The sequence below is a fragment of the Dermacentor andersoni genome, chromosome 5, assembly GCF_023375885.2.
Source record: "Dermacentor andersoni chromosome 5, qqDerAnde1_hic_scaffold, whole genome shotgun sequence".
In the NCBI taxonomy this organism is placed as follows: Eukaryota; Metazoa; Arthropoda; class Arachnida; order Ixodida; family Ixodidae; genus Dermacentor; species Dermacentor andersoni.
In genome coordinates this window covers 124,559,107-124,584,871 of record NC_092818.1, presented here as the reverse complement: position 1 = coordinate 124,584,871, position 25,765 = coordinate 124,559,107, and the positions used below count along the sequence as shown (strand labels likewise).

At 47.9% G+C, this 25,765-nt stretch overlaps 1 protein-coding gene across 2 annotated transcripts in view; it reads right to left on the bottom strand.

Moving 5' to 3' along the window:
- Positions 1-25,765, bottom strand: part of LOC126532056 (protein turtle homolog B-like) — a 345,557-nt gene that overhangs the window by 18,489 nt on the left and 301,303 nt on the right. For both annotated transcript variants that reach the window (XM_050179750.3, XM_055070964.2), the window contains exon 7: positions 17,461-17,760. In XM_050179750.3, coding sequence (XP_050035707.1) covers positions 17,461-17,760 — 300 coding nt within the window. The remainder of the gene's footprint in view (positions 1-17,460; positions 17,761-25,765) is intronic.

Here is a 25,765-nt window from a genome sequence, read left to right as displayed (position 1 = left end):
AGAGAAATACGTGCCTAATGAGCTGCTGAGAAAGCCTCCTAAGTGAGGACAGTACTACGCCATTGACACGGCTGGAGTAAATACTGGTTAGGAAAAGGCGCGCTATGTGTGCTTATTGGCTGGACTAACTAGGAGGTAGATGTGCAGAGGAAGAACCCAAAGCAGCAGCGCATGAACATTTCAGGTCATGCAAACGTCCGGACAGGTAACTAACATCAACCATTTGTATTGATGCGAATATGGAAGTACGCGACCAGGAACTGCAACTAGAACTATTTGTTGGATTTATTCTAGCACGGAATAAAGAAATTACTTTTTGAGCAAGTTCACCACAATAAACCTTGTTCGACCGGTACTGTTTTGCCGCCGTACTTTTGTACAATGCAGTGAAGCTTATAAAAAAGAGCAGCGTTGCTTACGCAGTGTCATGCTTGTTGACAACAAAGTGCGTTATTCTTATATTTTTGCTCATTTTACTCGGCGTGAGGTATTAGGAGGAAGAGGAGGGGTGCTGCTGGCCAGCAGCTACAAACTTTCATCCTCATTTTTTTTTAGAGCTCTTTGCTACAGCAGGCCTAATGTGCAGTGACGCTTACACACTTTGGGACGAAGAAATATATAAGTTTAAAATCGGATACCGTTCAACATAGCTCTTCTTATAGTAGTAAAGACACCGTAGAATGCTGGAGTAGTTCATTCTGTGCAATCTATCCAATGCTCCAATCCAGGAATGTTAGTTTTAGTAGCACCTTGCAAGGAGGGCGATAGATCCGACCTCCAGGACAGCTTATAGGAATTTCTGATAAAATTATTTCAGCCACACAAATCTCCAGGATCGCTCCACACTGCAATAGTATTTAACAACATTCTGTGACATTCTGAATGCCCATGCTTTCACACCTTCGCTTTTCCCTTGCAGTCTGGCTGTGTCTGGATGTTCGTGTGTATGTATCTGTGTGTCGTTTCAACAATGAACTTACACTTGTCAACTGTCGATATCTGCTTTTAACAAGGGGCGTTTGTTCATTAAGACCAGAGGAAGCGAGTTTAGCGTGATTCGAGTAAGCGTGAGCTGGCAAGAATGCTCCTTTTTGCCGCGAGTATTTTTCATTTCTTTCGTGCTGTCTCTCTTGCTGCGGAAGGTTCTGGAGAATACCGTAGCTCAGAGTGATAATCACTCTTCAGGGCGATAAAACAAAATGAAAGTTATTGCTGCTTACGAAGTATCCTAGACCAAGTTCAAGAAATCACCGAAACTTCTAAGCTCCCCCTCAACTCATCCTCATAAGCTCAACAAAAAATCACATCCCACCCGCGGAGTATGCGAGTTGATGTTGAATGGGTGCCACCGTTTCGAAAACTTTTTTCACAGCTGTACGAACCGTACACTCAGTAACCCTCTTCACACTCTCGCACTTACCAACCCTACTCCACACGTTTATGCGCGGACAATTTTGGAGCAAACAACAAAGACTCACTGCACTGCTCTCCACTGCACGGTCAGCCACGCGTGTAAGAAGGCGGAGCGAGCTTTCTGAAAAAGATGCATTAGCGGCTACGAAAAAAAAAAAAAAAGACACCACGATTTTCGCGACACCCGCGGAGAATACGAGCTGAAGCTGAATAGGTGTCCGGGAGAAAAAACCACTCGACGAAAACAAATCTTTGCGAAGGCGCTGCAAAACAAGACACAGACTGCATACAAACGACAGCCGCACCGCGACGAGAACTTCGACGACCGTACTCCCCGCAGGTTGTGGCGCTAAGTGTGGCGGAAACGCGACGGTTGGGAGAGGGAGGTGGGCTTGCTTAGTAAAACGCTAAACTTTTCATGACCTTGCTTTAAGCCTGGCGATGGAAGCGTCGCAGAGACAAAGGAGAGGAACGCCATACACGAAATGGGAGGTGCGCGCTTGGCGCGCACGAGACAAATCCTCGGCAGCCTTAAATAGGTGCCACTTCCAGCGTAGGCACAGGGCACGCCACGCAATCCCGGCGCTACGCCTTCGTTCCGAGGTGTTGTTCGTCGCCCTGCGCTCCACAAAGCCGAGAAAACCTCAGCACCCAGCGCACCAACCCGGTGCGAAATTAATGCGCGTATGCACAGCGCCGGCGCTGCAAACGACGCCGCGATTATACGGAAGTATGGAGGCGGCCTCTCCATCGTACAGCCCGTTCTTTGTGCGAGCACGTCATGCGTGCCCGCCTGTTTACCTACGCCGAATAACCGAGATGTGGACTTCCCTGTAGGTGGAGTGATATAGACGCTTCAACAGTATGACGGGGCTACTCAGGGATAATGTTTGGGTGGAAGCGCCTTTGTAGAGACAGTATCAAAAGCAACGGGGATTTGAAAGATGCAGAAAGCTTGAGCTTTAACTTAATTAACCCTTTTGATGAAAGAGCGGTCTTTATACAGGGAGTGCGCTGCATGCACACACGCACGCAGATGCATTATATATTGCGAGGCGAGTAAATTAATAGAAATAAAAGACTCAGCCCGCACCATATAAATAAAGCAGGCAATACAGAGCACATACAGAGAGAGAGAGAGAGAGAGAGAGAGAAAGAAGAAAAGCGGAACAAACGATTCAACCGAAACAGAAGAAGAAGAAGAAAAAAGGTTCACGACGGTCATTCTCGCCGCGCAGAAATGTCCGCGTTGCATTTTGTCTTTGTTTGTTTCGGTTATTGTCTCAACGAATGGTTTGCCCTCGACGACAACTCAGCGCACTCTTGTTCTTGCGCACCATTGGCCGGCTGGCTGCCAGACGGCTCCGCAACAGAGTAAGAGCAGACGAGTTTCTTTGCTCGTGTTTTCTCGTCCGACGCATTAATCGTTCGTACTGCAACAGTTGTGTTAACGCTCCATTACTCCGAATATAATGTCTCGGAACCAGACGAGTCCCAAAGAACGCTGCAGGGCAGAGCTTGAAAACTACTGCTACACGCAGTTTCTTGCTTCACCACGAAGGACTTCTGTGGCACTACGCAGAAAGAGAACGAAAAAAAAAAAAAAGCTCGTTTTCCAAAAACAGAATTAAACGCTGCTTGCAGCGTCATCCTATACGCACCAGACGCGAACAAAGAACATCGGATAGAGTAAAATGGGAACAGCGACAGCTATACAGCAAAAGAAAACAATGAAAAGTATAAATACGAAAGGGGGAAAAAGATGAATATACTTTGGTACAAAAGATGGGACATGTTCGTCGAATGAACAGGCAGGATTGCGAAACGCGAGTTCGCAACACAGCGGCGGATGCTGAGCGCGCTGGAAGCCGGAGTATGGAAGAAGATGACGGCAAGTTGGGGGGGGGGGGGGGAGGGGGCGGAAGGGCGCGGAAGATGGCAAGTGAGGAGGTTAGCAAGAAACACGAATTTCTAATGGAGGGTCTCCGCCAGCGTTGCGACGTTCTCAGCTTTTACGAGAACGCGGATTCCAGAGTTTCAAATGTATTTACTACTGGCATTGCTTCTGCTTCATATGGAGGAAGAGGAGGTGAAGAAGGCTACGGGTGCGTTAACCTCAAGGAATGAAATAAATGAAAATATGCGAGCGCCCCCCCCCCCCCCCCTCAGACACACACACACAAAAAGTAACTGAGGTACGACGCTGGAACTCGAGTATCGATTCCCTCTTTCTTTCCACGCACCGAGCGCGCGAAGCCGCCCACCTCGTTTCTCATGCCCCCTCATTTCGGCGCTTTAGTTTCAAAAAGACCCCCCCCCCCCCCCCCCCTTTTTCCAGAATACAGATTCGGGTTGGGCGGAACGGCGCTGTATAGGCCCAAACGTAATAGAAGATAAACGTCTGCGAATGCATTACATTTAATGTTTGCTCCGTTGTTTCATCGAGACCATAATTTGCCGTGGTATACGAACGTTCCTCTCCCGAAACACGCCTCCTTCGTCGACGAGATGACGGTGGCAGCCGACACGCGAATTTGTCTCTCTCTGCACCCTTATCGCTATACTTTTTTGGGTTATCATTCACCTCCCCTCACGCCCCCCTCTCTCTCTATCTCGTTATTATTTTCTTTTTCATCGTGGAGACGTTTGTGCGCAGCGTATTGCAGACAAAAAAATTCACGTATCTATCGATAGTGCCCTTCGATTCTCTTCTCATTCCACTTCATCGTGCGCCCAGCATTCCCGGCCGCATATATTCGCTCTGGGAAGTTCGCGTTGACCAGTAGTGTAGGTGCCGTCTTCGGTGTTCTTGCGCGCCTTGCGTGTTTGCTTTGCGCGCAAAACGACTCCCTGCATCTTTCACGCTCGTCACTTGAAGTATAGCAGGCAGAACTTTTGCAACTTTCAATCAAGCGTCTGCCTCTCGCCATCCGTCACTCATTTGTAACACGTAACTGAGAACTTGCTGACGTGTTAGGAACTTTCACTCTCGAGAAGAAAACTAAATTTTGCGTTCTCGCGATAAGAAAAAAAGAAAAAGGAAAGCCAGATCGATTGACGTTAAGACGAGAATATCAATAGAAGAACCGACGTGCCCCTCCTCCCCCTTCACTCTCATCCCCCCTCCCCTCCCTGTCACTTTCTTTCTTCTGAGTGAACTTGCAGGGCGAAGAAAACAACTCGAAGGCGAAGCGCTCAGCAGCATGAGTCACGCACCTTTTCGTTTCGCGGAAAAGTGTGTGCGCGCGCGCATTTGAGAGCATTTAGGGGAGCCGTTTCGCGCTCTGTTGAGCGCGCAATGTGTTCGCCTCATAGCCGTCGACAGCGGCGCCCTGCCACCGACTCCTTCGTTCTGAGAGCGCTGTGGCCTGTACACGTTTCTGCGGCACCCTTTTCTGCTTCCTTCTGCCGACATCGCGAACGGCGAAAAGCTTTGTTCCACGCCGTCTCCACTGCATGGCCATCTTGTTTGAGGGACCCGATCCTATACTCCGCACGAGCGCGGTCTAGCGGCCCGAAAGAGAAACCCAACGCGAATTCAATTTGGGACGGAATCCTTTCGTATTGTCAGAGCGCCGGCCCTACGCCGCACGCGTTATTCAGGTGAGGGGCTGCCTGCGCCTGAAAAAAATCCGCAGCGCGGCATGCGATGGATGTGAGACGAGCGTAAGACGAGCGAGAACACGTGAGCACACAATGTAAAAGAATGAAAACTACAACGCAGGGTATAATGTCTTCCCCGAAACCCGCCAACGTATGCGACGGCATAGGAATTTAAAACAACTTCGCCGGCCCCCCCGCGACGTAGCGTGGCCACTGTCCCCATCTATTCTATTCCTTTGTTTGCTGCGCAGCTTTTGTTTGCGCCACCGGGATGACACAGCGAGAGAACGTTCAAACAAGCAATCTGGGAGCGAGAACTGGCAAAAGAAAGGGAAAAAAAGAAGAGAAGGAAAAAGGTGGGCAAAGCTGCAAGAAAGTAAAAAGAAGAACGTTGCGAACAAAATGGAAATGAGAGGCGGAGTCGAGAAATAATAAAAACAAAACAGAAACAAGAAATGTCACAGAATGTAGGAAAAAAAGAAAAAAGAACGGTACAAGAAATTACGTATAAAGCGATTCTTCGAGACAACCAGGAAATGAACGCTGGTATGTGCAGCGGAGATGGAGAAAGCGAGTGGCTGCGACACAACTCCGTGAATAGAAAGAAAGAAAGAAAGAAAGAAAGAGAAAGAAAGAAATGTTGATACGCGTACGCACACACAGATAATAAGCGGAAAACTGTTACGGCTTGACGTTGTCAGCGCACATACATATATGTATTCCGCGCGCCGAAGGAGCACTGCGAGCTAAAATATGCGCGAGATTCTGGCCGCCGTAAAACCCAGCAGCGTGGAATATTTATAGAGGCCAAAACACTCAGCGGCGAAACATGAAGCTGTAAACCGCTGCGCGGTAGGCGGGATGGAAGCGACCACGCGTGATGCCGGCAAGGGGCTCATGTGTGTGCGTGCTTTTGCGAGTGCGCTTGGCTGTATGCTGTCCTACGGCTTGCTTTTGTTTACATGTGGGTGTCGAGGGCACCGCAGCTGCGCGTTTTTATATTGGAACGCACCGAGAGTGCGTTCTTGCTTGGGTATTGACGTGAGTGTGTGGGTCAGTGTTTGTGTGCGATGTGAGTGAGTAAGAGGGAGAGTGGTCGTGCGCATGTTTACAATGTGCGAGTTCTTGCTCATGCCTCGTGCACTACTGCCCGCGGGCGTGTATTTATTTTGGCTTCGCGCATGGTCAGAAGAGTATGCAAAAAAAAAAAAAAATAAATTCTGGAGACTAACGGCAACAGCTCCTCGCAGTAGGGCCGCTCGCTTCAGGCGCGATAGATAGTGCTACTAGCCTTCTCTTTTTACGTGGTAGTGTTGCATAAACATTGTGATGGTGTAATCAATGTGATTAGCAATCACTGTTGATTGCGTTATTAAGGCCCGATTCAACACTGTTTATGAACACCAGCATCCACAGTTGTTTGATGTTAAACAGGTATAATGCGACGGCTGTCGCCGTAATACTTTTTTAATTGCTTCGGTGAATTTTACTTGCCTACCTAACCTTTAAACTTGGTGAAAAAGAATCAATGCCCGTATTTATGATTCTTCTTTTTGTGTAAGCGTCGACTGTGATTGGCCATCGTCGTGGGGGGGGGGGGGTAGTTTCGTTGTCAAGGAAATGACTATCACCCATGGTGGTTGTCCGAGTAGTGGGTAATTTGGAAACGCTCAGACGTAAGCAATGCTTTGCGAATACAGGCCGAGAATATGAATACCAGCACAACTAGAATAATAGAACGACATGACTGCTTCCCTCAATCAAGCAAAAATATGAACAAAAATTAAGGCTATCGTAAAATGAGAGTATAGCCTACGTATAGCTGTACTAATAAGGCGTCGTCGTTGTTATATTTTAATGTGTGCTTGCACAGATGTAGATGTCACCACATTTTTCTGTATTGGCGTTGCAGTATATCAGTGGGCTTCGAATTGTTTCGCTGGGACTGCAAGCGGGAGTTCAAGCGTGAAGCAAGCAAGCAAGCAAGCAAGCAAGCAAGCAAGCAAGCAAGCAAGCAAGCAAGCAAGCAAGCAAGCGTGAAGCAAGAGAGAAATACAATTGGGTTGGCAATCGTCTGGTGGGTGCGAAGTATGGGAGCACATGTAACATGCTACGTTTTCTTCGCTAAGAGACAGTAGTTGGAGGTGCCCTGTCTGATTGATTTGAAGAAAGCCGCAGTCGATAGAAACTGCACCTTGATTCTTTGGCCATCACAAAACGAGCGCCGACGGTAGCATCTTAATAAACCTAAAGCTTTGTATAGACGATTGCATGGCGCCGATAATTATATTAAAGAACGATGATTGCTCCATTGAATTCAGCAAAGACAACAACTTCTTTCGGTTGTGTTCCGAAAGCTATAGTGTTCAAGCAAGTTCAATTGTCAACTCGTTTATCTGTTGACTCACTTGAACCGGCAATATTCATCGTCGTAAGAATATAACAAAAATTACCTTATCTCATTTTACTAAAGTGAAGAAGAGCGATTACTTGAACACAATATAGAAAAAGTTTGGAAGCCGCTTAAGCTTCGCCTTTAAAATGGAACGCGATAGCATTTAAATATCCCTGACTGCTGCTCACGCTTCCCGGCAACTTCAGCTTACGTAACCGTAATGTTTACCGGGAAACGATGGCGACGAACGCTATGCACGAAGGTGAACTTTCTGGTAGAAACGAGGCCTCTGGCGGGGATCGATCGCGGAGGTAGTGCAGAGTCGCGCCAATATATGTGCATAATTTCCAGGTTTCTGTTATTGTTTCGACTTTTAATATTGAAGTCTGAGAAGATTTAGCATAAGACACATAACATAACATAACATAACATAACATAACATAACATAACATAACATAAAAGACATGCGCTGTCGGTGTTTTCTTTCACAACATTCGTTTGTGAGCAGTAATTTTCTCAAAAATTTCGAGCAATAAGTTTGTCAAGAATGTAAGGCAAGGTATGAGAAACTTTGGTGCATATACCGCATGTCATATAGCAAGGCGTGGCATATGCACATGCCTAAACACATACGGAAATTTTCGCTCACAGACAATTCCGCCGACACCTACACCGTATTTTCTGCGACACGGGGTCCATAACGCTATCGCGTTAAGAGGTGGTTAGCGTTCTTTTGCACTCAGTGTGTAGTTAGTGGAACTAAATTCCGCTGCTTTATGTTCCTGCAGACCGCTATCGCCTTTCATTCTCGCCCGGAAGTTTCTCCCAGTGGCCTTGGAGTATATGTTCTTTCCTGTCTTTTTTTGTTGGTTTCGCTGCACAAAACAGGCTGACGTGAAAGCTTCTTTGTACACAGCTGTCGGAGCTACGTGCCGGATGTTTATCACAAAACGCAGCCCGGTTCCTGAATTTCGTCAGCGATCTTTGCCAATGTATCATGGTATCTATAGGATTTCTCTAGCGGCCGTACAGTGCCCTGGGTGTCTCTGAAAGCCGATGGCGCTTCTAACTCGGTGCATATCACCAGACATCACATTCGGTGCTCGCGCGTACATTCTGCACTATTTCTAGGCACGCGAACAAGCCACATGTCATTCTACCTCAAGTATATTCTATAGAAAGACGATCTGGTTGGTTACTACAAAATGAATCGCATTAGCTTCACAAGCTGTACTGCTTTTCACATAGATCACCTCTTTTCCTCTCTCCGATAAGGAAGTACACAAAGCCATCACTGTATTATGCTCGTGAGAGACAGCAAAAACACAAGAAGCAACTAAAGTCTCGTTTTAAGCACACACACACACACACACACATACATATATATATATATATATATATATATATATATATATATATATATATATATATATATATATATATATATATATATATATATATATATATATATATATATATATATATATATATATATATGAGACATTAGTCTCTGTTGCATCTGGTGCCACTGACTTACGTACCTTTGCTTATCAGGCGCCGCTTAAGGTGTGCGCTTACGATCTTGCGCAGACCAAAGCGCAGATACTACGTGCCTTCATGAATCTTATTGCTTTCTTTTTTCAGCGGTGCGGTGTTGTGGCGACTTGTCGGCAAATGTAGGCTGATGCTTTCGATGTTGCAGTACACATCTTAGCGTATTTATTCACTTTTCTTGCATGAAAAGACATACGTCACAGTATAGTGACTTCAGACAAGATGACACTTCAAATTAATTTCAAGGGCTTTAGATGCCAAAACTACAAGATGATTCTGAGGCATGTCGCAGTGGTGCACTCCGGATTTGATTTCTGACAATCTTAGGGGTCCTTAACGTGCACCGAAACCTACGTATACGAGCGTTTTTCCATTTCGCCCCCATTCGAAATTGTGGCCGGCGCGTCCGGGGTCGAACACGCGACCTCGAACTCAACAGCGCAACTCCAGAGTCGCTAAGCTGACGCGGCGGGTATAAAATGGCACTTATCAGTGCAAACACTACAATTTGTTGTCGCAGGTAAACAGCCAGGTGAATGCACGTTTCGGATGCACAATTATACTAACAATAGAAATTCAGACGAGCGGTTTCGGGAAGCAATGTTAACGTTGGGAATATAACTTAACATCGCAACTGAAAACAGTGTCCCCAATAATACGAGGCAGTGACGGCGACGGCTAGTACAGTATCGTATACATAGCCTCCCAGCGCTCTGCGCAGCACCACTTCCAGCAAACGTTCGCAGCACCGAAGAAGCTATCTCCGCTTCACAGTTCGTCTGAAGTCAGGCCTTGTATGCCTAGCCCGCCCGCCGACTACGGCGGAATACTTGAATGGCTGGCGCGACGGGCCCGGCTGGGTAGGTGTTCCGCGCACTTGTGGGCGAAACAGACCTGACAGAACCTTGTTTTAAGCTAGTTCGTTCATGCCGCAGGGTAACAGGCGGCGCAATATGCCGACGACAGGAACGAACAGTAACAGAACGTCCGCCAGTTTAGTTGGTGCACGTTCTGTTACTTTTTGTTGTTCGTGGCCTAGCCGTTTTGCGCTACCTGCTACCTTTCCACAATACAGCCTACCGATCTTTTCTTTTTAGGCCCCTAATAAAGGACCCCCGTAGAGTTTCGCTTCATTCCACTTTGTGCGTTCCGTCAGTTGACCTGCTTAGCTTTCTTTCACTTGCGTGCTGTACGGTATAGCCACGTGCACATTGGCGAGTTCTGCAATGGCTGGCTAGTGAATTGTTACTGCCCTCAGCACTCGCACGTAAAAAAAATTATGGGATTTTACGTGCCAAAACCACTTTCTGATTATGAGGCACGCCGTAGTTGGGGACTCCGGAAATTAGGACCACCGGGGGGGGGGGGGGGGGGTGTTCTTTAACGTGCACTTAAATCTAAGTACACAGGCGTTCACATTTCGCCCCCATCGAAACGCGGCCGTCGTGGCCGAGATTCCATCCCGCGACCTCGTGCTTAGCAGCCCAACACCATAGCCACTAAGCAACCACGGCGGGTCACTGGCACGTTCTCGATCACATTGTGCTGCGCCGACATCATGATGACGCAGAAAAAAAAGAAGGTACTCTGGTCTTGCAGAAGGTTGAGACATTCTTTTTTGAGAGACACAAGCTGCAGGACTGGCACCGGCTGAGATGTGTTTCCTTTAATTTATTTATTTGGTTAAAATGAGATCTTTCAATTGATAATTACCTGCGAGCTACTACGATGACGGCCCTTGACCTGTAGAAAAAAACAAAACAAAAAGAAACCGTACTACTAGAGAAACCAGTGACTGCTAGTGGGAACGTTTACAGTATTTAGATGCGTCGTGCTTGCAGGTATTATGATAACTGTTAGGTGATTGTGAAGTTCAATCTCTTTATATCGTACTGAATAAGGAAACATACTTCATGAGTGTGGTGCTGCCCAGGAAACCTTCATTAACGCCAGTTGCCCTTACGCTGAGGATTCAATATCATAGCGTACTAGGCCTGCACTTACGCAGCCGGGTCGATTGATAGCCCCCTCAAGGTGCCTTCCAGATCAAATATTCACTTACACAGTCAAGGCCAAGGATGACAGAACGCCGAATGTAAACGAACATGTATATACAGGGTGTCCCAGTGAACTTGGACAAAGATTTTTAAAAAACCTAAGAGCTCTAGAGAAATCGTACCGACTGCATAGTAGCGGCAGTCGCATGTACTTACAGCCAGTATTTTTTTCATCACGGAGTAATAATTAGTTAATTGCTTTTAATTGCTAAACATTTAAATTATTGCTTGAATCGCAAACATAATAGTTACATTGTTGTAGGGCACCTTAATTAACCTCCGAATTAAGAATTTATTGCATGCTGAAGTTGTCCTGGTTGTTTTTTTCCAAGAAAAAACAAAGGCCTGCGAAATACGCGAAATACGAAATAGATTCACACTCGCACGCACCCATTGAAAGCAACCATTGAAAAATATACGGCTGCATTCTCTTATTGCCGCATCGCACAAGGCTCCGCTACGCTATATATGGCATTATATATATATATATATATATATATATATATATATATATATAATGCCATATATGAGTGGTATGCACCAGCGCAAAATATAATATATAACATGTAGGTATATGAGCGAAAAAAAAAGAAAGAAGAGAATAAGATAAGTTCTCAAGAAGGATCAGCAGTTCTCATAATGCTCGAAGTCTGCGCCATCCATTTGACTAATCTGCTGCTTTCGCTTCTCCATACTTACAGAGCACTCGAGCATTCGTCAGAGAACCTTTGTTTACTCTGTTCCTGTACATATATCGACGTTCACTTCTCTTGAACGCTGCTTATTCACTTCTAATCTCATCGCATTCAATCTCCTTCGTCTTACGCGTCTCTCTGAACCCTGAACCCGCTGCTTATAATTCTCCATTTTCCTCTTCCTTGTCCGGTAGCAAATAACAAAACCAACATCGCATCTAGCATCGTCTCGAGAAAACTGATACAAAGCCTCTACTACAGCTCCTTAAAGAAAACACATAAGAAGGTAAAATAGAACAAACATAGAAAGAAAAGAAAGGAGGATATGGCAATCTACGGCGCCTGAATTCTCCGGCGGCGGCGGCGGCGGCGGCGGCGAGTGATTTAAAAACGAAAAGCGAAAGGAAGGAGAAGAACGATACGATGCTCGATAGAGAAGGGAGCTCATTCATTTTCTTGGCCCCTTAAGGCTTAGGCGTCGGTGGCTTGTTTGTTGCGCGCGGATGCATGAGCGTCCTGTTATGAATCTGCGGCCTCTTGCGAACGAACGAGCCGGGTCGAGCGCACTCGCTCGCTCGCTATTGATTTGCACGCATCGTTCCGCCGTGGCGACAACGACGACGAATAGGCATCGCACGGCGCCGCCGATGATATCCGGCGCCTCCAGCAACCGGCTCCTCCGGGATGCGCGCTTCGCCGTGACATGCGACTGCTCTCCAGAGAAGCCCGCACTCTCCTCCGCTCCGTCCGCACGGCGTGGCCGCCGCCAGTTTTCTTCGCCGGAGAGAAGAGAGACGGCGGAGACGGCGGCTGCTGCGGCTACGCGAACCGAAGGGGAGTCGGCGGAGCGCCGCAAAGTCATCGGTCTTCCTTTGTGAGCGCGCGAACCCATCGTCGTGTCTCGCTTGTTGGCTCCGCCAGCTTTTTTTTTTTTCCCCGCTTGCGCACGTCTTCGACCTCCGTCGACTGGTTCGGCTTGGCTTGGCTGGCTCCCGGCGGCTTGCTTGCGGGGAGGCCGTCAGCCAGCGAGCAGCAGCCGCCGACCGATGGGAAACGGTCGACCATTCTTCATTTTGTGCGATTACTTGGCGTGTTTCGTTCGGAGAATAAATCTCCGTTAGCCTCTCCTGCGCGCCTCGCCAGCCTGGGATAAACTGGCAAGAGAGGTAGTAAGGCGCCAAATGGGTAGAGTGCCGGGGTTGAGGTCTTGTACATACACCGTTCGGCCATGGCCGAAGTGGAGAATAGGGCTCGCTGGAGTTGGCATCTTAGTTTTTCTTACGGTTACTTTGTAACCCGGCTCATTTTACCTCTCTCCTCGCTATCACTTTGTTGCTGTCTTCTGGCCGGAAGAAACGAATATGTACGCAAAGGAGGGGAGGCGGAAGGAGAACACGGTCAAGCGTTATTAAAATAAAAGTGTTTGCTGCTAGTGAAGGAGGGGTTTGGTAGCCAGCCAACTGTAGCAAGCCATGAGGCTTTCAATTTTACCAGTGCGTGAACGGAATGAAACCCAAAGGAAATGCGCCACGTTAAGCAACCAGGACAAAGGGGCGCCCAGCTTGAAGCGCAAAGGAAATATCGCTTATTCAAATTTTCTCCGGTGCTTTGTGGGCGACCTTTTTTGACAGGCGAGAAGAAGAAGTAGAAGAAAGAGAGCCACGTGGCAGCGTGGCTATGTGACCATTTAAAACGGCAAAGTATAGAAAGGGCGTTTATATAGCAAGGCATATAGTACTTATATTGAAGGGAAGCAAACGTTTTCATCTTAATTCTTGGAGAGAATTAATGATACCCCCGCCAACATGGCTGCACATAGCCATACGTTCGTGGGCAGGCCTTGTGAAGGCTATGTAGCCCACCGGACTTATATACCCACTCGGTCGGCCGAGCTTCCGGGTCCCTTTATTCACCTTGACAGATTGTTGAACACACCGTTCCGGTTCGCGTTGTCGACTCATTTGCTGAACGGTCGTCTCAAAAAAGCAGCAAGAAGAAGCCTATGAACGGTAAGGTACAACGACTTCTCTCGCTAGCGTTTTATGTCTGTTTTGTTTTTACGCTGTTTTGCGTAACAATCTTGTCAAGAATGCGCTTTTACCGCTGAATAACACTGGGGAAAGCGCGCAGCGGAGCAAGACAGTGAACGTGCCCGTAAAGAGAGAGCAAAAGAACTTCGATGATAATAAAACAAGAAGAAAGTACGACATGTACTGTCGGTCCGGTCTATATATACGGTGACTGCCACTTGCGATTCAAATTTTATCAGTTTGTAAGTTTTGCAATCCTCGTTTCAGTTCTTTGGATTTACTATACATCGCAGTGGCGAGGAAGCTAGAAACATATCTACATATATTTTGGTCGAAATGCTTTTGTGCTTTCTGTATAGCATACGTGCGGCTGTCGGAAGCATTTTACGACGTTTACGAAAACCTTACGGGCCTGTCAGCAGCGTCAGGTGCGTTTTCGTTCCATACAATGCCAGCCTATGCCACTATTCCCGTTTATTTTCTTCCTTGCAATTGTACATATGTAATTTCCTTGGTGCAGCGATCTTGAGGGTAGACGGCGCGGAATCCCAGTTCATGAAGAGAGGCGAAGACAATATGCATGTCCCTGTCCGTAGTGACTTATCTCACCTTCTGTTTCTGTATGCTACGAACTGCTGCAATTCTTCCTTATGCTTGAGTGTTAAAGTTTTACACCGGCACGGATCGTGCCGGTGTACACTACTTGTGATTGTGATGTACACTTGCGATGTACACTACTTGTGTACACTACGTGTGATTGTACACTACTTGAAGTGCACCAGCTTAAGAGACCATTTATAATGTCCCAGTGCATCCTCCCACACGTACTCAGTGCTCACTTTCTCTCTTTTCCTCTTTCTATTCCCTTTTCCCCCGCCGCCATTGTAGGGTAGCAAACCGGGTGTTGGTTTGGTTGACCTCCCTGCCTTTCCTGTCCTTGCTACCTCTCTCTCTCTCTCTCTCTCTCTACACCGGCTGCTGTTTCGGTTTCTCTCGGCTATCGGTGTTTTTGCCCATGACGTGCCAAAAAGCAATCACTAACATGTCGCCATCCCGAAAGAAGAACTCGTCATGAAAAGAAAAATTTCAATTTGTTCCTAGTGAGGATTATATTGAGGGTGTGCTACGTGTGGATTGTACTGCCGTAATCGTTAATGTCGCCACCGGGCCCCTTGTAATTGTTTTGGGGTAGCAATTAATGCTTTTATTTGTTTGGACGTCCTGGGTAATTAATATACGATGAGACTTGTCAAGAATAAATAATTTACGTCCTCTGCGTAACTTCTTTCGTTCGCCATTTCGACATCGTGCAACATATTCAGATCACTGTGCTTGCTTTTACTGGCTTTGTTATTTGCAATATGCATAGTTCTTGCGGAGAGTCATGCCCGACCACATGCGACCTCAGCCGGGATGTATGGTTGGCGCACCGCTCTTATGAAGAAAAAAAGATATGACTCTTCTGACAAGTTGCGAGAACACCGGCGATGATGACATTAAGTTTTGAAACTTATTTGGAGAAGCGCTAAACGACGGCACAATTTGCGATGAACCCAGCCAAGCGTTTCGCAATAAAATTAAGATCGATGTATGAGTTTTGTAGACGTCGTTCATAATGTCTGATTCAACAAAATTCGTTATCGAATAAACTGACCATGCGCGCAGAGACAGGCCTCAGAAGTAACAAACTGATTAATGTACTGTGCCTGTGCTTGCCCATGAGGTCAAAATGAGAGGTTTGGCGGGCAAACAACACGCAAAGAGAAAGAAGATAAAACACACGATGAAAAAAAAAAGCAATTCAGCGATGATTATGATACTCTCTAATGTGAAATTTGAGTGCAGCTCTATACGTGTTTCCATTTAGCGATATATTGGCTGGCACGGACAATTTGTCTTGTGCGGCACGTTGCAAACGGAGCGAAGTGTGGCGTGACTGCTTCGCTAATCGGGAGATCGTGAGAGGCAGCGCGTGGGTGACGCGAGGGCATGATTCACAACAGCGGCCGCAGACAGATCGCCGCTCATGCAGCGCTTTATTCCCATATATGGTTTAGGTGGCGTCATCGATGAACAGACGACGCGCGCTACTCTGGCGCCATCTCGTAACCATCGTCGCCGCAGAGCCCGTCTTGCGTGACACTACGCTTTTCTTCGCATGCTTTCCTCCCTCCTCCGCTTTCCGCCTGATGGCGCTGCTGCACCCTCCTTCTCTACTTTCCTTCTCGCACTCTCTTCGCTATCGCAGTCCTTCATCCCGCGCTGCGCTCCGCGTCCGCTCTTTCATGTTTCGCTGTATTCGTTCGCCCGGTTACGATGGACGCCGATGATCGCCGCAAAAATGGGCACCTAAGAGCTGCGCTCTAAAAAAACAAAGACAGGTTTTTCTTCATAAGATAGGAACAGATCAGCGAGAATTTTAGAACTTATAATTAGCTAAAGCTCAAGCAACGACAATAGAAAAAAGCGGCCTTAGAGAACACAAGATTAAGACTAACCAGTGGGCAAGGTACTTTCACCTGTTCAGTGTTTAACTAGACGCGCGTAATAATAAATAATTCCACAGAAGGGAAAATAAAGACCGTTAGGGACAAAATAAGGTATGATCGCACAGAGCGGCAATAAAACTGTAGCGTGTGGCGCGGGAGTTGAGTCAATATAAAACGATTAGGGTAAAGAAGAAGATAAAAAAGACATTTTACTCTGGACTGTGCAGATGTGATCAGCAAGAACTTCAGTCATATAATGACGGCCACTTTTTTCCTGACCATTCAGCTTAGTGAGACGTAATCTCACATTTTTCTCAACGTTTGCATTGGTTGCGCGCAGGAGGCACACCCACCGTAGGAATGAACTCTAAGCACGATGCCCGGGAGTATGGTATTGTAAGCTTGACGTCGAAGCAACAATGCGACGGAAGTCGAAGTTCATAGAGAAACTACATTCATGCTCCAGCCAATCGCTCCCTTTCCTTGTGAGTGCATGCATTTGCGTTCCTCTGTCGACAAACGGATTCGTCGGTGTTCCTCCTGTCTGCGCAACATGCATTCTGCTGGCGCTCTTGGAGTACGGAAACAGCTGCCGCACGCATCATCGAGAAATTACATGCACATGTTTGTGCAGAACGCGCCACCTATTTTATAGGGTCCCTTCTATTGCGACGGGCGATCATGTATTTTTCTACGACTCTTACCACTGCATCAAATCTTATTAATTCAGAGGCGCGTTTCTGTAGTGGTCTTCCTTCTTCCCCGCGTCATCCCTTACAACCTTCCCGCATCTGCCCCTTCCCTATTCTTATCTAATCCACATTTACTCTTGCAGTTTATTTTAACTTCTTTATTACGACGGCAATGGTGTGTTTCCTCTTTCCGTCAGCATTTATTTATTTAGTTTAGTTCTACGCCGACCGCGGTGTGCTGTATTTTGCTTACCTTTTCTTTCCCTTCGTGTCTTTGGTGCGCCATCATCACTTAGGTGAAGTTAGTCGGACCCAATAGCCTATATTCAACTATACTTACGCTATACTCGTCAAACCCCGTGACAAAACACGATTTACAAAAACGGGCTTCTCCCCACAAACACCATAGCTGAAAAGAAGCAAGCTTTCAAGGGGCATTTTCCACGCGTGTCGACACCTTCAAATTCCCGTCAGTTATTGCGTACGCAATCTACCGACCCTAATGGGTGGCCAATTGCTCCTTCGCACTCACCTGCTGGCACGATAGAGAAGGCGCACGGGTCCCGCTGAATGCCCACGGAGTTCGTGCCCCAGCACAGGAGCGTTCCGTAGTCGTCATCCGAGCGCACAGAGAACGCCAGTGTGCTTCGGGAGCCGCTCGAAGAAGCGTCCTGTGGCGCCAGGTCTCGGCGCCGGCCGGACGCCGAGCTGTTGAACACCCATCGGAAAGTGGTCTCGGCTGGGTCGGCGTCCAGCTCGCAACGCACCGATACCGTCTCTTGCTGTGAGGCGCCGTACACCCACTTCTGGTGGGTCTTGCACACGGGCGCGTCTGCAATGAGGAAATGCTTCGTCTCTATCACAGTAGGATGCACGACGGCAACTAACTTGTGATAGAAAGAAGTTTACCCAACGTTCCAAAACCTAATTGAATTCTGGGGTTTTAGTGCCAAAACCACGATTTTATTATGAGGCACGCCGTAGTGGAGTACTCCGGATTAATTTTGACCACCAGGGCACCTTTAACGTGTTCCCCATTGCGCAAGACACGGGCGTTTTATATTTCGCCTCCATCTAAATGCGGCCACCGCGGCCGGTATTCGATCCCACGACTTCGTTCTTAGCAGCGCAACACTATAGCCGCTAAGCCACCGCGGAGGGTCACGTTCTTAATATGAAAAGCACGCAATATGTGAAATGGAAACCTGTATGTTTAACAGAGAAGCGGAATAAACAGCGGCCGGGGAAAACTGCAGGTGTGGATGGGAACTGCACCGTGCCCGTTCTAGTTGCACGTATAACACAGAGCACGCTCTCTAAACAGACGCACCTGCGCACATTATTGCTTGATCCTCCCACCACATGGCTACAAACGTTGCCTGCGCTCCATGCCTGGGGGACTTATTCTGCAAGTACCCACCGAGCATCTGATGGCGTTCAAGCCGAACTGAAAGCTCGTTCTTGGTGGCCATATGGCATAACAAATACAATCTAAAGATGAGCGAGTAAAGAGAGGATGGAGTGGGCTAGGGAGCAAATGCGAATATAGAAAATTGTAACAGAGAAACGAAAAATGAATTCACCGACGATTACGATACTCCTTAATGCGAAATTTGAGTGAAGCTATATGCCTGTTTTCATTTCGCGATATATTGGCTGGCGTGGGCAATCTGTCTTTCACGGAACGCTGCAAACGTCGTGAAGGGTGGCACCACTGCCTCGCTAATCAGGAGATCGCGAGAGGCAGCGAGTGGGTGACGCGTGGGCGCGATTTACAGCAGTCGCCATAGACAGACTTCTGCTCATGCAGCGCTTTCTTTCCACACAGATGATGTGCGCTACTCTGGTGCTATCTCGTAGCCACTGTCACCACGGATCTCGTCTTGTGCAACACTACGCTCTGCTTCTCACGCTTTCGCCATACCCTCTTCCTCCGCTTTTCTCCTCGCGCTCTCTTTGCTATCAGCGTGTTTCATCCGCGCTCCGCGTTCGCTCTTTCATCCTGTGCTCGTTCACTCGGTTACGAGGATACCGAGAGACGACGCCGATGGCCCCCTCAGGAACGGGCGCCTAACGAGCTGCGCTCTAAAAACCCAAACAAACTCGGGAGATCTTATGCGATTGTAATCTTATAGCATTATTTGGAACGGCACACCAATGTCATTGTACTGCTTCCGAGATCAGTCTGCTTTATTCTGCGTCGAATACAACAAGAAAGGGCGGCGAATGTTCTGTAAAATGCTATCACCTTAAAAGAACACACTGACAGGCAGAATATGTCATGCATATGAAAAAGAAAGCAACCGTGCATGGATTATAGGAGAGGAGTGGACACGAAAGTAAAAAGAGCGTGTTGAGCTCAATAGGAAATGAGATGAATTAAAGAGTTTAGGAAAGCAGCCGACGATTGAGGCTGTTGCTGTAATTCCGAAACAATCGTCATGTTCCTCCTTTGCGAAAACTTCGTTTGCGCGATCGCATGTGAAATGATGAGAGTGTATACGCCCGGGACCTAAATCAAGGCTGTGAGATATGGTTGAGAACTTCTGTGGAGAACTTCAGAATAATTTCGACCAACTGATACTCTTCACTGTACAGGGAACTGTTTTTTTCAGGGGCAATTGTGCGTTTATGTTTTACCTAGGTGCAACCGTAATGGCGAAAAACTGAACATTTATGACAGCTCATAACCTGAGAGACACGGCTGCCGAGCCACTGATGACAGGGCCCGCACGAGAACTATGACTATAGTTATGAAGTAGTTTATAACATGTGAAAAGTAGGACACCCACGTCTGCCCGTCTGTATAATTATGTCGAACATTTATGTAAATAAACCAAAAAAGAAAGGTTCACGTGTTTGTGCCTGTGCGATCAAGAGAGAGAGCAAATGATAAATGAAAGGTAGGGAGTGTGATCAAAGTTACCAAGCGCTCCAGGGGATAATTAGTTTATACCAAGGTGTGCTTGCATGTCGTCTTTATTTTTTGAACTGGAGACTGGTTGGTCGGAACGGCTGAAAATGGACAGAAAGCAGTGCAAAAAAAGAAAAAAAAACGAAAAAAGAAGAACCACGGGACGTCATATGCGCCGTTCAGCGCGGTGACGATCACTGACAGCGCACTTCCCACCTCAGCGTCAGTTTATTGTAGAGAAACACCAGTAACGGCCCAAGGCGACGCGCTCAAAGAATAATGATGAGACGACCGCTCGTTCTATTTTTATTTTTCTATCTCACACATCTGCGTCGTGCCGGCTCAATCGGCTTCTCGGAACGCGCACGGTGGATCACATTATTCCCACGCCTAAGGATTCCCGACAGGGCACGCGTGCGCATATTTCGTTTTCCTCCACATTAATTATTCGGATATTCGATCGCCTAAGTGTATAGGCAATGTCTATAGGACGAGCTCAGCAGGGAAAAGGTGGCACGTAAGGTATAGTGCACGTAGCACAGCGGGACTTGATCAATTACTCCGGGTATTTGTGTCTTTGTTAGATTTGGCAAATGTTTATTTTTCGATGACACGTGCCTGATACGTTAGCTTTACTTTGTAGAATGCTTTTGTTTTACCGTGGTGAATATAGACAATGTCAAATGACTCGCAGACTTCCCCGTACTACCAGCAAAAAAAGAAAAGAAGAAAAAGAGAAAAGAAAAAGCAATGCGGTTTCTCCAGCACGTGGAAAGTTGAAGAAGACCTAATGCCACTTTTCCGGATGCGTATACTCTATAACAGGGAAGTCCTAACAGCTGATCACGTGCTGTCGTCACATGAGTTCGTGACACAGCCTGGTCCACGTCACTCACTCTGTCAGTAGCATAGAAATTGCGTACGCAGTGTGACTGGTTGCTTAGAGTTTTAATCATGTTTTTTTACCTCACTGTCTAATCGTACGTAACACATCCAGGCGGATCGTACGTGGCTGTTCGTTTATTTCATCTTGATTCACGCAAGGCAGGCTTATGCCTATTCTGAACTTTACGCTCTTCTGTCATTCTATATATTTCTATAATTCTACATTATTTCAACATGCGCGCACGTGCACACGCACGCACGCATGTAGGATTGTGAAGTAACAAATTTCAACACATAGTTCCAAACGCCAGTTTATTTCATCAGTAAATAATATGCATCAAATGCATTACAACCGTTTTTAGGGAAGCCGCTGCTACGGTGCGGCGATCTACCACGCCGAACAAGTCTGTTCTCTTGAGGGGACGCGCATATAGCCGCCTTACTGCCAGGAAACACGCCCCAAGCTAGTCTCGAATCGTTTTCAGCTGCCGATGTCTAGGCCAAAAATGCGCGTCGTATAGCCGTTGAAACAGCGCGTCTGTACGAATCGGTGACGCGGGAGAACTATGCGGCATTGTGGTAGCGGCTGTGTATCGACAAAATGACGTACGTACCTACATACATACTGATAGTACGCGTTTAGGGTTAGTTGCGCTCGGCGTTTTATATAAATACACAGAAACAGGCAACGACCGAGCGGAACGAGCGCGAGCACCACCAACAACCACCGTCGTCTTCATCGTCGTCTGTTGGCTACCGTATTTGTCACTACGATCATTCCCTGGCGAAAACGGAGCCATCCTGGCGACCTATATATGGAACAGGCCGCACTGGTGGGTCGTAGTGCGGCTTCAGTCGGTCGACATGAACAGTTTCACGTCCGCGACGCCGTTAGTCCGTAGATGGCTAAATAGGCTCAATGGCGTAGTCGACCGGGGATGTCTGTCATAGAACCCGGTAAGAGCCATCATACTTTGAGCTGAACTTTGTAGAAAAGCCGGGAGCAGAAGAGGGAACGCGGAGCCATAGCAACGTTCCAGGTGAATATGATGTAAAAGACAAGTTTGCGTCATGACCTTGTTTCTGGCTGGCCTGATCCTGCGCGGTAAGTGAGCGTGCGATCTGACGACATTCTTCGGCATAAGCGGCGGCTTCGGATAGAATCGTAGATTCGGAAACGTTGGGGCGATACAAAAGAATCGTGTCCCTAAACGAGGAAGGTTCACGACCATAAAGAAGAAAGAAGGGAGGGAAGCACATCGTAGACTAGAGTGGCGCTATTGTAAGCATACGTTACAAAGGGAAGGATGCTGCCCCAGTTAGTGTAATCAGCAAAAACGTACATAGCGAGCCTGTCGCCGAGAGTAAGCGTTTAGTCATACCATTGGTTTGGTTTGTGTATGATAGACACTTGTACATGGACAATGTTGCATTCGCGAAGGAGGGCTTCTACAGCTTCCGTGAGGAATGAACGACCATGGTCACTTACTAGCTCGCAAGGGGCACCATGTCGAAGAATAAGGTTGCGAAGGATGAGCAAGCCGAGTTCACGTGCTGTGGTCACCGGGAGCGCTGAAGTTTCGGCGGGGAGTGTGAGGTGGTCCACGGCAACAATCACCCAGTAGTTGCCATCTGGGGTGTACGGTAGAGTGCCGTGCAAATGAATATCAATGCGGTCGAAATGCCAGGAGGGACAAGGTAATGGTTGGAGCGCCCCTGTTATCTTGTGAAGTGGGTTCTAGCGGCGTTGGCACTTGGAGCGCGAGTGGACGTTGTTAGGAATGGCCGGACGGGGTGGCAACGTGCCAGCTTTCAGCCCACTGCACGTGTTCCAATCCGGCGCACGTGGCGCGCGGTCAGCTCAGGAATGTGGTACTCGGCCGCGCCACCTGGGACAAAGCATAGTTCTACGAAGCCCTCTGACGTCGGCTCCGGCCCTTTTCACCTGTGTGTATGTGCGGCACGTGTATGACAGCCCTCATCCTCCAAAAGGGCGGGTCATCTATGGTGACGTCGAACGGTGACGTTGAACGATGACTGGACGAACGTTTCCGTCCACTGGGAATCCGTCCACTGGGAATCCGTTCACTGAGAATCCGTTCACTGAGACTAAAGGGGGGACCAAGGGCTTATAAGCAGTGATTGTCGGCTGCTGGAGTGTGCTCGTCGTCGGGAGCTGAGTGCTCGTTGTCATGCTGGAAATGTACTAGTGAGCTGTGTGCTCGTAAGCTGTTTGCTGTAGGTTAGTTTTGCGGGCTCCATATGGGAGTCACGCTAGACTGTCGATGTATGTCTTGCCTAAAATATTAATATGTAAATAAATCCTGTTCACCGAGTTCCTTTCTACGACCTTCATCTCCTTCAAATGGTGGCAGCGGCGAGATCGTCCGACGAATCTTACAACGTACTGCCGATGCAAGCGGTACATTCCTCGCCAGTAGCATCGAAGCCGTAGGCGTGCATACGTCTTTAGTACACCGGCACGGGCGCCTTCCTGGTCCGCATGAAAAGAGCCACATATGTAGATGGCGAGGAATCACTAGCAACCATTTACGGCCATCAGGTCGGAAGCTGCGGTGGTGCAGCAAACCTTCGAGGAAGGGCAAAGTGGCGAGCAGTGCGCCGAAGCGAGTGGTTGGTGGTGCGTGGTGACGGTTGAGATAAATACTCTAGAACAGAGGCTATCCAAGGATCCCGGCGTTGCTATGTGGCGAATGTAAGAGACGAAGAATCGTAGCTGGAGACAGACGGAGCACCATATTCATCCAGCAGTGGTGAGTGCGAAAGAGATTCGGCATCCCAATGCTTACGGCCTGACCGGTAGACAACCTGGATGTATAGTTCTGTAGACGAGGTGCCCAACGAGCTAGGTGATCAGATGGGCCCAATAATGACGACAACCAGCACAGGGCGTAGTCATCAGTCACGACGTTGAATGGACGACCATATACGTAAAGGCGAAATATGGTATTTGCCCAAACGATTGCAAGACATTCTTTTTCAGTGAAGGAATAGTTTGTTTCCGCTTTGGTGAGAGTGCGGCTGGCGTAAGAGACGACGTATTCCTCGATGCCAGACTTACGCTGGGAAAGAATAGCGCCGAGGCCCACTTCACTAGTGTTCGTGTGGATTTCTGTAGGAGCGTCCGGGTCAAAGTGGCGTAGAACAGGTGGGGATATCAGAAGATGGCGTAATGTGGCGAACGCGTCTTAGCAAGCGGTAGACCATGCCGAGATGCCTTGGCTGTTGGCAAGTAGCTGCGTTAAGGGGGCGATTCTGGACGCAAAATCACACACGAATGGGCGAAAGTTCGAACACAGGCATATAAAGCTACGGAGTTCTTTCAGCATAGACGTCCTGGGGAACTCAGCGATGGCGCGAAGCTTTGCAGGGTCGCGAAGGGGCACCTTCCTTGCTGACAACATGACCTAAGATGGTAAGCCGGCGGGCGGCGAAGTGGCACTTTAACAAGTTAAGCTGCAGTCCAGCGTCCGAAAGGCAAGTCAGGACGCTTACGAGGTGGTTCAGATGGGGGCCAAAATCCTTCGAAAAGATTACGACGCCGTCCAGGTAGCAAAGACATGTATGTCATTTGAGGTTTCTAAGAATGTTGTTTATAAGACGTTCGAAAGTGGCAGGCGCATTACAAACGCCGAACGACACTACATTAAACTCATATAGGCCGTCTGGTGTGACAAACGCAGTCCTGGGATGGTCAGTTTCATTCATAGGGACCTGCCAGTACCAAGATCGAAGGTTCAAAGAGGAAAATAACTCTGCTCCTTGCAAGCAGTCGAGAGCGTCGTGGATTCTGATCAGCGGATAAACATCTTTTCTCGTGATCTTGTAAAGGCGCCTATAATCAACACAAAATCTGATGTATCGTCTTTTGTCTTCACCAGCACACTGGGGAGGCCCAAGGGCTGTGTGAGGGCTGAAAAACGCCAAGATGAAGCATGTCTTTGACTTCTTCGTCAATGACATGGCGTTCAGCGTAAGAAACTCTGTGTGAACGCTTGCGTAGGGGTGCATGGGTGCCGGTGGTGAACGATGACGGATGTGTGGCACAGTGAAGATTACTTTTGATCGAACGACATCTAAAGCGGTCGAGGAGCTCCAAGGGATCGGCACGCTGGGCAGGCGGGAGTTTGGAATGAAATGACGGAAGGAAGGCCTCTAAGGAGGACGAATCGGCGGTGGTAACATGAATAATGCTGTCAACGAGAAGACTTAACGTGTCGTCAGGTGGTTGAGTAGAGTAGACGGAATCAATATCGTCAAGCCGACCTATACATTCACCGCGGAATAACGTGGCTGGGGAAAAAAAAAAACTGATTCGTGACCTAAATGGCACCGCATGAGTTTTCGACTGCAAAAACTGCAAAAGGGAAGCAGGAGTTTTTGCGAGAGGTGAGGGCTTCGGAGGGTGCAGACATGGAAGAGGGAGCATAGCCGCAAGAAAGCGGCACAAAAACAGAAGATAAAGGAGGTATGTTAGTGTCCGCGGCGAAGACCACTCGAGAAGAAAGTGGCTTGTCAGATGAGGCGTCACACATCGGCAACTCAAGTACGGCACGTGCACGGTCAACAACGGCATCGTTAGCAGCAAGAAAATCCCAACACAATATAACGTCGTGCGAATATACTGAAAAACGACAAATTCGACCACGTACAAAATGTCCTGAATGACAAGGCGAGCTGTGCATGCCACTGAAGGTTGAATGTGGTGTGCGGTTGCGGTACCTAGGGAGATGTCGGAAAGCGGAATCGTTATCTTTTTTAACTTGCGGCAGAGTTCTCCACTAAGAACAGACACAGTGGCTTAAGCATCGACAAGTGCTTGCACAGAAACGCCTTTGATATTCACGGTTATTTCATTCGCAGGTAGAAATCGAGGCCTTGAAGTTGCCGACATGAGCGCAGTTCTTGCCTTTGGAACTGCGATGGCTAGTTTTCTACTTCAACGGGTTGGGGTCGACGAACCATAGGGGAAAGTGAACGGCGACGTGGCGAGGTCGACCGACGTGGGTCGTAGCCA